The 12,638-nt window shown below is 36.7% G+C and overlaps 1 protein-coding gene across 1 annotated transcript; it reads left to right on the top strand.

Annotated features, from left to right (window-relative positions):
* The first annotated feature begins 1,284 nt into the window (after positions 1-1,284).
* On the top strand, positions 1,285-9,750 carry LOC125271082 (NACHT, LRR and PYD domains-containing protein 12-like). Its single transcript, XM_048195021.1, has 8 exons — positions 1,285-1,781; positions 1,926-1,988; positions 3,416-5,222; positions 5,706-5,879; positions 7,119-7,292; positions 7,783-7,956; positions 8,040-8,086; positions 8,172-9,750. Exons 1-8 carry the CDS (start codon positions 1,526-1,528, stop codon positions 8,729-8,731), a joined length of 3,255 nt encoding a protein of 1,084 aa, XP_048050978.1. The 5' UTR covers positions 1,285-1,525; the 3' UTR covers positions 8,732-9,750.
* Positions 9,751-12,638: the final 2,888 nt, after the last annotated feature.

Raw genomic sequence — 12,638 nt, 5'->3', positions numbered from 1 at the left:
TTTCATAAAAACCTAAGACAAGACAGTTGCTCACCTGTGTACTTTAATTTACTGGATCATGTTATGTAATCTTTTCCAAAAGTGGGTGGGGTTTAACTGAAGTTCAGATGAAAAAAAAAACTTGGTGCTCAAAGTCCTTTATGGAAATTCATGAGTGAAAGGAGCTTCAGAGCTTCTGCTCAAGATGACAGTTCACAGAACAAGAAACATAGACAATTATCATCATTCAAGGTCAGTAGGTAAATTCAATTTCTGATTCAAAGTTTTGTTAGTAAGAATCAAGAATCAGCAGATTTCTTTTACATTCTCCACTAGTAAACAATTGTTTTATCTAATCAATTATCAATGTCTTTCTCTATTGAACTATGATGAAATATGTACATGATATATTCCACATTTGTCAGTATACATTGAGTTGATTTATCTTTTCTTTACTCCTGCATTTAGAGTGTCCATCAACAAACACTCATCAGTTCTGTGAAATTGTTGAATCTCTGCATTCCTGTGAATAGTTTCAAACATAGCCTTTTTGTAATCTTTGCTTTTCACTTGACTTATTTACCCGGTGTATTTACTCATATTTAACAGAGAATGCAAAAAAATGCAAAACGTGTGTGTACCTACTTAACCATATGGCCAACAAAGGTTATGCTGAAAGGACTTTGGACACTTTACAAGTTACAACCGATGTCATTAAAGAGACATTAACCGAACATCCTGAGCATAAAATGAGTTGACTGTTGCTTCAGGTACTGATTTCATTCTCTGAACATACATTTGATTGTTTCTTATACTTCAGTAGATATACTTTAATATAATAAGAGATAACCTAATTAATGTAATAAGATATAACAAAACCTTGCCCTGCTCTCACCAGCAAAACCCTGCCAGTAGAGATGCACATGGATTTTTCAGTCCTGTTCTAGTAAAACTGTCTAACTTTGGTGTCCGAGGCTATTTATTCTAGTTTCCACAGACATAACCTTTCTGACCTCACCTTGTCGCATTTGTTGCAGCATGTAAAATTACGTTTTTTTTTCTCTTGCTGTTGCATACAACTGAAAAACATAGAGAATGTCAAACCCTGTGCCTGTAAACTATATTTTTCCCCAAATTATGTTTTTTTTTTAACGTAGTTCGGGAGGAACAAGTCAAATAAGCTATCCAATTACCACATTATGTCAACCAGCTGTCAACAATCAGTAATCAACATATCTACCCAGTCAGAATAAGTACAGGCATATATAACCACAGTCCTATTCCTGTGGGACAATTGTCTACTCATTTGCTGTTTTAATGACAGACATGCATTCATTTTGCAACCTTTATTTCATTCAACTAATTTGTTTAGATCACGTTCTTCATTATTAAATCTGTCCACGGCAACATTGCACATCTCAATGTCAATCACTCATGACCTGATCTCATTGCAGCAGACATTTTATGATAAATATAACATTTGTGCACACAGATCCACATGTTAAGATTTTTCTTTTGTCCTGCAGAAGTGAATCATTGAAGAACAATGGCATCTGTTAAAGAGCTACTTGTGAACTCACTGAAGGAACTGGTGAAAGATGATCTGAAAGAGTTTCAGTGGTACTTGAAGAATCATGAGTATGTTTCAACCTCTGAGATGGAGAACACGGATGTCTTAGACACAGTGGATAAGATGGTGGCAAGTTTTGGACCAGAAGAAGCTTTGAAGATCACAGTGAACATCCTGAGGAAGATGAACCAGAACCTTCTGGCTGAACAGTTAGAGAAGAAACACAAAGAAGGTAACTGAAAGCTTTACAAGTGTATTGTCTCAATATAGAGAACAAAGTAATAGATGGGTTTCCACTTAAACTCTTGCTTTGCCAATGTGTTTGTGTCATTTATGTTACTGCATTTTAATTTTGTTTCATCGTTCTCTTTCACAGTTCAGGCTGAGAGCAATATGAATGCTTCTGCCACTGTTGGAGCTGCTTCAAAACAGATCTGGGGTAAATAATGACTACTGTCTTTATGGAGAAATATTTATTTACCCCAGATTGTGGTTTATTCATATTTTAGTCATATGGTCTTTAGTTTGGGCTCTTTACAGAGCCCACACTCACATAAATCTTTGGACTGTCTATTAAATAGCAGCACTACAGTCTATGTTCATATTGTAATATGGTTTGTGAAATATCAGAGAGACAATGATCAAAAATATAAATATTAATTAACAAAGAAACTCCAAGTTTGCTGTGCTTGTTGGTAGGGGTGCAAAATATGGCCAAAAGTTATCTTTTTATATGACATGATAATAATAATAATAATAATAATAATAATAATAATAATTATTATTATTATTATTAATAAATTAACAATATTAAAGAAATATAAATTCATTCACAGTAAATCTGTAAAATTACAATAGAAATATTTATGGCTGTCTTAATTTTTAAATGTTAAAGCAATACGTTTTATTTTGTTGGAAATGCACATGGAATGGCTTCACCTTAAAAGTTTGGGGAAATGGTAGGTACATATTTCTTTCTGTAGAAGCTGTTGGCTCTTCTTCTTTCTCACTTTTTTGTTCATCATGCATTTACCAATCATATGTTGCAAAAGTTCCCATTCAGGTTCCTGCAGTGGTACAGTGGTACATTTGTATTGCAGAGAGATAGTTTGTTGTCATAAGCCAAAGGAAATGCATGACATTATGTGTTGTCTGTTTATTAAGCATAATTAGTGTAAGACTGTAAATTCATTTAGAGTTGCAGGGTCCCACTTTATATTAAGTGGCCTTAACTACTATGTACTTACATCAAAAAACAAGTACAATGTACTTATTGGGTTCATATTGAATTGCACAACACTTTTGCTGCTATTGAGGTGGGATACGGGTAAGGTTAGGGACAGGTTTGGTGGTAAGGGTAGGTTTAAGGGTAGGGGTAAGGGTTAAGGGATGGGTCAACAGTGTAATTATAAATGTAATTACAGAAATTAATTACAGATGTAATTACATGCAGGTGTTTTTAAAATATAAGTACAATGTAAAAACATGTATGTACACAATAATTGCATTGTATTAAATGATTAATTTAAATGTAAGTACATAGTAGTTAAGGCCACTTAATATAAAGTGGGTCCAGTTGCAGTACATCACTAAACGTGCAAGTATGATTAATTGTTGTAAATTGGATGCAGTAATATAGTAGTACTGAAATGCACATGTACTATACATACTTATTATACAAGTGTCTTTGAATGTTAATGTATTTTAGAGAGAGATCATAGACCAGGTAACAATAGTTTATATTGTTTAAAAATAAAATAACCACATTTATTAACAAACATTTCATTCCAAACAGTTCATAGTTCTAAACTCAGTATTTTGAGATTGTTTACTCTTTGGTTTATTTTGTTTTCCTCTTTCTTAAAGGTTCAATGGCAGAAGACAGTAAGGCTGATCATCATTACAGAATGATCAGCCTCAGACTGAAGAACAAATTACAAGAAGACTACAAGCGGATATTGGTTGGTAATTCCCAGACAGGTCATCGGCAGTACCTGAATGATATTTACACTGATCTATATGTGGTGGAGAATGAGACTGGAGGAATAGTGAGTGACCATGAGGTGAGACGGATTGAACTAAATAACAGCCAATTTACTGCGAAGGATTCAGCGATCCAGTGCAATGACATATTCAAAGACTATATGGGTCGACAAAACAAAAAAGTGCTGACGATGGGAATCTCAGGGGTGGGAAAAACGGTCTCTGTCAATAAATTCATTCTTGACTGGGCTGAAGGAAATGAAAATCAGAATATACTCTTCATATTTCCTCTCCCATTCCGTAAACTGAATATGATTACAAAGAACTGCAGTCTCATGGATCTGCTTCATGAATGCTTCTTTAGTGGTCCAGAAGAACTGCCCTCTCTTCCTAAAGGTGACTGTAAGGTCATGTTCATCTTTGATGGGCTGGATGAATGTCGCTTCCCATTGAAATTTGATGAGAGTGATGGATTAACAGATGTACATGAAAAAACAACAGTGAGTAAGATAGTTACAAACCTGGTCAAGGGTCATCTGGTTTCCTCTGCTCTCATCTGGATCACATCCAGACCTGCAGCAGCCGGTCTCATACCCCGAGATTACATTGATCAGGTGACAGAGGTGCGAGGATTCAATGATGAGCAAAAAGAACAGTACTTCATCAAAAACAGTCCTGGGGTTTCTGAAAACATTATCTGTCACATCAGGAAATCCAGGAGCCTGTACATCATGTGCCACATCCCTGTCTTCTGCTGGATCTCTCTTACTGTTCTTCAGCCTCTACTGATTCAAGAGAGCAATGACAAAGTACCAACAACTCTCACAGGGATGTACACAAACTTCTTACTTTCTCAGGAGCAAAAGATGAAAAAATACTGCGATGATCTTGAACTTAATCCCAAAGCCAAGTCTTTTGAGCAGATTATTCTGAAACTTGGGAAATTGGCATTTAAACAGCTACAGAAAGGTAATCTGATTTTCTACAAAGAAGATCTGCAGGAGTGTGGACTGGATGTCAGTGAAGGGTCAGTGTTTTCTGGGTTATGCACTCAGATCTTTCAGAAGGACAAGGCTGTTTCAATGAGAAGTGTTTACAGCTTCATACATCTAAGTATCCAGGAGTTCCTTGCTGCTCTCTATGTGTTTTTCAAATACAAATGTTCTAGAAGTACATTTGTATTTCTTCAATCCTGGACAGAAAAACTGAAATGGGGTATCTTCAAAAAGTCATTATTTGACTTGCATAAGGTTGTGATCAACAAGGCTTTGCAGAGCAATAATGGGCATCTGGACCTTTTCCTCCGGTTCCTCTTGGGTCTATCAGTGGAGTCCAATCAGAGTGACCTGAAGGAACTGCTGCCAGCACTGGATCTGAAAACAGAGAATGTCAAAGATACTGCTGATTATATCAAAAAGAAAATAGAGAAGGAGAAATCAGTAGAGAGAACCATCAACCTCTTCCACTGTCTGAATGAACTGAACGATGACTTTATGGAGGACATCCAGAATAATCTGAACTCAGGAAATCTTTCAGCACAGAATCTTTCCTCTGCTCAATGGTCAGCTCTGGTGTTTCTACTGCTGATGTCAGAAGAGACTAAAGAGATGTTTGAACTGCAGAAATACAGAAGATCCGACGAAGCACTGATGAGACTGCTACCAGTGATCAAAAACACAAGGAGAGCACTGTAAGAGTCATCTCTACATTTATTTCCATAAATGGTTAGTCATTTTAATTGGTCACTAATTTTACAGAGGTGACCTGGGCGACACTGTAGAGCAAGGGTGCCCAATCCTCTTCCCAGAGATCTACCTTGCTGCGTAGCTGGTTCATTTAGCCGATTAATGAATCTCTGTTATCAAGTTTTGTTTTTTTTTTCCTTTTTAAAATAATATTTAATTGTATAAATTAATGAAATTAATAGCATTAATTGATTGGTACATAAAATGTTGGGTAAACTGCCCTTGACCTTGTGACATAAACAGTGATGTTTAATGAAGTGATAAGGACATTTTACTTTTAATACTTAAGTACATTGATTAGTAAATCAAGTTTAATTTAAAAGTATAAATTATGCTTTTAAGTGTAAATTTAAAAAGAGTTATTTTACTGGAGTGATATTATATTAGGGTATCTGTCCAACACTGATAACAGTTTTTGTTTTCCACAGTTTACAGTCCTGTAATCTCACTGGTCAGTGTTGTGAGAGTTTGTCATCTATTCTACTTTCCTCAAACTCTGTCATGAGAGAGCTGGATCTGAGTAACAATGACCTGCAGGATTCAGCAGTGAAGCTGCTCTCTCATGGTCTGAAGAGCCCAAACTGTCAACTGCAGATACTGAGGTTTGATTTTCACATTGAGTCATTCATTTTTTATTTTTATTTTTTTTTAAGCATTTCATGAGTAATAGGATAATGTATGTCATCTGGTCATTGTTGCAACACAGGATAATCAGGACCCTAGTGTGAAGTAGTGTGAATATCACACTATCACACTGAAATAATTTATTTTGCAGTAATGGCAGACTGATCATACATGATCCTGCTTATTACATAATTACCTAAAAAATATATGAACATGAAATATTAATTGGAGTGCAAATTTTATTACGTGAGCAGAGACAGTTTGGAGTGTAATGAGAGATAAGAAATTATCATAGCTACTGTATGTCAGAAATAACTAAACTTTACATGTGATTGTTGTCTCAGTGAAAGGTCAATATACAACTGTATATCATCACAGAACACCATTGAGTAATTACAATCAAAAGCAATCAAATTCCTTATTCTGTGTATATTTTTATTATGTGTATATCAGGAGTTATACAAATTAAGGCAAGACACCCCAGGTGAATAGGATAAAAACAACAAAAAAACAAACAAACAAAAAAACAAATTGATATCACCATACTTCCCCAGTCGATTGATTACATTAGGAATTGTACATCTTTTTGTATGACAAGTTTTCTGAAATGTTGTTTAAATATGCAAATGAGGCATATCTAATTAAATATCCACTAATTTGCATACATTTCTAGATTTTTTTTTTTTTTTTTTTTTTACATATTAGAGTGAAATATGTAATATGACAGATGGGACTCTTTTATCACTGTCAACAGCCAGGAAAAAAATCACCATTTCATAGGAATGAAATGTATAAAATCTGGCAAAATATGTGAACAAACCCCTCTGTAAAAACCTTCACATTATAGATTTGAATAAAACTATACAGTTTAGTGTATGTAAGGGCTTCTGAAGTGGAGATTTGTGACTTAGTGCAGGAGGGAAAAAAACTCATTTTGAGATAATGCCCTTTAAACATATGTACTGTTATTGAAATCTACAGACACAAATAGATAAAGTGCTATAAAAGTTACACTTTTCTTTCAGCTAGTCTGAAAAAAAAAATGCTTTATGAAAAGCCAAAAAGCCCAAAATCTCAAAATTGACAGATGCATGAAAAACAGTGTTTTCACCTTAAGGAACAAAATATGAAAGATATTGTCTGTTTTCAAAGTACTTCTAATTTGTAAATGATTTTTTTCACTATACATCACTTTGTTTTCATTTTTTTTTTATTAGATTACCATGTTGCAATCTTACTGATCAGTGCTGTGAGAGTTTGTCATCAGCTCTACAATCCTCAGACTGTGTCCTGAGAGAGCTGGATCTGAGTAACAATGACCTGCAGGATTTGGGAGTGAAGCTGCTCTCTGATGGACTGAAGAGCCCGAACTGTCAGCTACAGTTGCTGAGGTATTTAATGAAGTTCCAAATGCAGGTTCGGGAGGAGCCTAAACATTCAGTCATGTCAATCATCATTATGTGCAATACTATATAAGTATGGGTTCGAGCCTCCTCTGCGGACAGCATTATAAATGTCTGCAATCAATCTCTCCATCCATGTTTGTATCTGTATCTGTAACACAAGCTATAGACATAAGCAGTTCACCATTTGGGAAACAATTTTTACATTACCTGATTGTGTGTCTGTTTTCTTGTATATATGATTTATGAAGACACAAATGTGTATAATAAAATGGGTATTACAACATAAACCAAATGGCTTTAAAAACATACTAAACTGTGTTTCTTTTAAATTCAAAAAATGCAGACAGTGATGGGTAGATTTGGGGGTAGGGGTAGTGTAGGGGGATAGAATATACAGTTTGTACAGTATAAAAACCATTATGTTTATGAAACAATATATACAAGTGTGTGTGTGTGTGTGTGTGTGTGTGTGTAGGCTGTCTGGCTGTATGGTGACAGAGGAAGGCTGTGGTTATGTGTCTTCAGCTCTGAGTTTAAACCCCTTACACCTGAGAGAGCTGGATCTGAGCTACAATCTCCCAGGAGATTCAGGAGTCAAGCTGCTGAATGACAAAATAAAGGATCCAAACTGCTCACTGCAGATACTCAAGTATGTCAAAGATTAATTCTGACATGCGTAACATGTATGTGTGCATGATGCATATCTACATTAATGTGTGTTTGTGTTTATAGCGTGGATCATGGAGGAGAGCTCAGGATGAGAGCAGGATTACAAAAGTGTACGTCTACATACATGCACACTCTGAGTGATTTTTTTTTGTTGTTGCTGTTGTGTTATGAATGTTTCTCTCTTTATGTGTACAGATGCCTGTGATCTCACACTGGATCCAAACACATCACACTCTCGTCTCATTCTGTCTGATGAGAACAGGAAGGTCACATATGTGTATGGGCATCAGCCGTATCCTGATCATCTAGAGAGATTTAAGATCTGTGAACAGGTTCTGTGTGGAGAGAGTTTGACTGGACGCTGTTACTGGGAGGCTGAATGGAGCGGATATAATGCAGATATATCAGTGACATATAAAGGAGTCAACGAGAAAGGAAGAAGTGTCTGGGGGTTTGGATCCAATGACAAATCCTGGACTCTGATCTGCTCTGATTACAAATTCTCTGTCTGGCACATTAAAAAGCTAACTAGCATACCAGCCCCTCCACCCTTTTCTAACAGAGTAGGTGTCTATCTGGACGTGTTGGCTGGCACTCTGTCCTTCTACAGTGTCTCTGACACACACACACTCACACACTTATACACATTCAACACCACATTCACTGAACCTCTCTATGCTGGATTTAGGGTTTATTTGAACTCTTCAGTGTATCTGTGTCAGATTAAAACTAGATGCACATCCATCAAAAACTGAGAGATAAATTCATTTCTTGCAAACATCTGTCCACGGCTGCAGGGATGTTTTATCAGGTGTTCGGGGTTAAAACATCCCAATAAACAGCCAAAACAATGCTACATTTAGAGATGAACATGAATGAATGAGGACAGAGTTATATGAGAAAAGACAGAACTCATGATTAAAGGCTTGTTTACTCCAAGAAATATAACTATAATGATAACTAGCGTGCATGTAAATCAAAGAATGATAATGTTGTTTATTTATTTTAACTGTATGCTGCAGTTATGTCATAATTGAAGTGGTTTAAAATAGCAAGGATTTTGATTGGGTGTCAATGTTTTTATCATTCCTCAGATGAAAAAAGTACTCTGAAAGTGATCCCGACAATATAATTATTGTGAGCTTTACTATTCTATCAGAGTTGGAATGATTTTTTAAACTTTATGGTTGTAGTTAACGTTCTTGGCATGAATGGTCATGAATTAAATCTCAAAAGTGTATAAAATATTTAGCTGCATGGTGGCATCACAAAAACTTTCATCTTACCATATGATACTCCAATTAGGTTATGACATCAGGAGTAATGCAGATGGCATTTTTGATCATGTCATCTATATTAAGCTTTTCAGTTGTCTTCAACTACATGCATAAGTGCTAGATGGCTCTCTGTTTTGGCCAGTAAACTGGTGTGTATATTTACTAGCTTATGTTTTCTTGTTTGAATTGTCATTTTCTATCCCAAACTTTGCATATGAGAAATAATTACAAAAACAGCATCAATCACATCTGCCACAATTACATTTTCCATGCAGTCATCATAGGTTTCATATTGATTTTAAACATCTAGACACAGCTAATCTTTTTCAACTTTGCAAAACTGCTCAAACTCAGTCAGGTCACATAGAGATTGAAGTTCACCCAAAAACTAATTCATTCATTTACATTAGGGGTAATGAAAAAACAAATTATAAAAGGTTTGAGCGTAGTTCAGTTGGACTCAAGTTGTTTTGTGTGCTTTGTCATTGCTGCAATAAACTTATTTTCATATTTGAGATTGACTTCTGTGGGGGTTTTTTTATTCTAATGAGCCACTCACCAAGAGATTCCTGAAGAGGAAAAAAAGGTAAACATTTATTTCTCATTCAAATTTTTTTATTGTTGTTGTTTTACGGAACTTCATTTAAATAAATCTAGAAAAGGTTGAAGCACAGGGAGAAGTTCTGTTCATACAGTATAAGCAGGAGATATAAAGTGAAAGCCTAATGTGTTACAGTTATGTGAAGATTTTAAAGGTGTTTTAACTGTGTCTTACATACTGTGGCAGTGTTTTAAACCTGATAAATTTTGGTTAAAGCTGAAAGTACTGTGTCTAGGTAGACTCCAAGTATGACACCAAAACCTTTTTTATGTTGGCAGTGTTAAAGGGTTAGTTCACCCAAAAATGCAAAATTCTGTTATTTATTACTTACCCTCATGCCGTGCCACACCCATAAGTCCTTTGTTAATCTTTTGAACACAAATTAAGACATTTTAGTTGAAATCCGATGGCTTCGTGAGGCTTACCTAGGGAACAATGACATTTCCTCTCTCAAGATCCATAAAGGTACTAAAAACATATTTAAATCAGTTCATGTGAGTACAGTGGTTCAATATTAATATTATAAAGTGACAAGAATATTTTGGTGCACCAAAAAAAAAGCCAAAATAATGACTTATAAAGTGATGGCCGATTTCAAAACAATGCTTCAGGAAGCATCGGAGCACAATGAATCAGCGAATGTTTAGCATCGTACTACTTTAAGTTGAATACAGCTCAAAAAGGATTTGAAAATAGTTTTTTGCATTTTACACTGTCGCAGCCATTTTGATGCTGAGGTTTGTAGTTAGAGACAGGTCATTTATATGTGGCCTACATGATTTGAACTGTCTACACAATCTTCAAGTCTGCATTTACAGATTGAATGTTTTGATAGGAAAAATCAGAAAATTGTTTTTTTTTTTTTTTTTGCATGTGGAAAGATGGGACACAAGCCAAGACTGTGTTGCTTTTCACAAAGAAAAAAAAGAAAAAGAAAGAGTTGAGAGTTGCTTAAATCCAACAGATTAGAAAGATGGCTTGTTGGCACGATTGAAAGGTAAGAAGGAAGAAGCCATTCATACCTGACCAGAAACATCACTTTTTTAACAACTTTTTTGTCATGACAACTCTTGGACTGTTTGGCATGGTAATGGGTATGACAATATTGTTATGTTTGGTCTTGGCAGAATAGATCTGCTACGCCGCTGCTGCTTTTTTTGCTGCTACTACTGCAGAGCAAATACAGGACTCGCTACTGCCAATACATACATGACACACTGCTGTGAGCAAGTAAGACATGCTGCTGCTGTACAGTATAGCATACATGAATTACCCGTAGCAGATCTATACAGGTGGAGCTGGGGAAGGTGGAGGGTTTCTGAAGCGCACTGCACTGCTAGGCAAAAGCTACTCATGTATTTGAAGATTGAGCACGCAAGTTCTTTGGCTGCTACACTGAACAAAATTATAAACACAACACTTTTGTTTTGCTCCCATTTTTCATGAGCTGAACATTTATATGTACACAAAAGGCCTATTTCTTTCAAATATTATTCACAAATCTGTCTAAATCTGTGTTTGTGAGCATTTCTCTTTTGCCGAGATAATCCATACACCTCACAGGTGTGGAATATCAAGATGCTGATTAGACAGCAAGATTATTGCACAGGTGTGCCTTAGGCTGGCCACAATGAAAGGCCACTCTAAAATGTGCAGTTTTATCACACAGCACAATGACACAAACGTCACAAGTTTTGAGGGAGCATGCAATTGGCATGCTGACTGCAGGAATGTCCACCAGATACCTGTTGTCCATGAACTGTTAACATGAATGTTAATTTCTCTATCATAAGCCGTCTCCAAAGGCGTTTCAGAGAATTTGGCAGTACATCCAACCAGCCTCACAACCACAGACCTCACAACCACATGTGTAACCACACCAGCCCAGGACCTCCACATCCAGCATCTTCACCTGCAAGATCGACTGAGACTAGCCACCCGGACAGCTGTTGCAACAATCGGTTTGCATAACCAAAGAATTTCTGCACAAACTGTCAGAAATCGTCTCAGGGAAGCTCATTTGCATGCTCGTCGTCCTCATCGAGGTCTCGACCTGACTGCAGTTCGTCGTCATCACTGACTTAGTGGTCAAATGCTCACATTCGATGGCGTCTGGCACTTTGGAGAGTTGTTCTCTTCACGGATGAATCCTGGTTTTCACTGTACAGGGAAGATGGCAGACAACGTGTATGGTGTTGTGTGGGTGAGTGGTTTGCTGATGTCAACGTTGTGGATCGAGTGGCCCATGGTGGCGGTGGGGTTATGGTATGGGGAGGCATTTGTTATGGACAATGAATACAGGTGCATTTTATTGATGGCATTTTGAATGCACAGAGATACCGTGATGAGAGCCTGAGGCCCATTGTTGTGCCATTTATCCACGACCATCACCTCATGTTGCAGCATGATAATGCACGGCCCCATGTGTAAGGATCTGTACACAATTCGGGAAGCTGAAAGCATCCCAGTTCTTGCATGGCCAGTATACTCACCGGACATGTCACCCATTGAGCATGTTTGGGATGCTCTGGATCGGCGTATACGATAGCGTGTCCCAGTTCCTGCAAATATCCAGCAACTTCGCACAGCCATTGAAGAGGAGTGGAACAACATTCCACAGGCCACAATCAACAACCTGATCAACTCTATGTGAAGGAGATGTGTTGCACTGCGTGAGGAAAATGGTGGTCACACCAGATACTGACTGGTTTTCAACTTGTTTGCTCTGAGAGACAGCGCTAAACCAGGATGTGTTTTCAAAAAAAGGAACTGTTTGTTCCTCAT

The sequence above is a fragment of the Megalobrama amblycephala genome, linkage group LG7 (assembly GCF_018812025.1).
Source record: "Megalobrama amblycephala isolate DHTTF-2021 linkage group LG7, ASM1881202v1, whole genome shotgun sequence".
NCBI lineage: Eukaryota > Metazoa > Chordata > Actinopteri > Cypriniformes > Xenocyprididae > Megalobrama > Megalobrama amblycephala.
This window is presented reverse-complemented; position numbering and strand designations above follow the sequence as displayed.

Excerpts from the sequence above, each read along its gene's own strand:
- LOC125271082 (XM_048195021.1), top strand. The coding sequence starts at position 1,526 with ATGGCATCTGTTAAAGAGCTACTTGTGAACTCACTGAAGGAACTGGTG. Across the intron at positions 5,880-7,118 it reads TGTCAACTGCAGATACTGAG|ATTACCATGTTGCAATCTTA; the intron begins GTTTGATTTTCA and ends TTTTTTTATTAG. Across the intron at positions 7,293-7,782 it reads TGTCAGCTACAGTTGCTGAG|GCTGTCTGGCTGTATGGTGA; the intron begins GTATTTAATGAA and ends GTGTGTGTGTAG.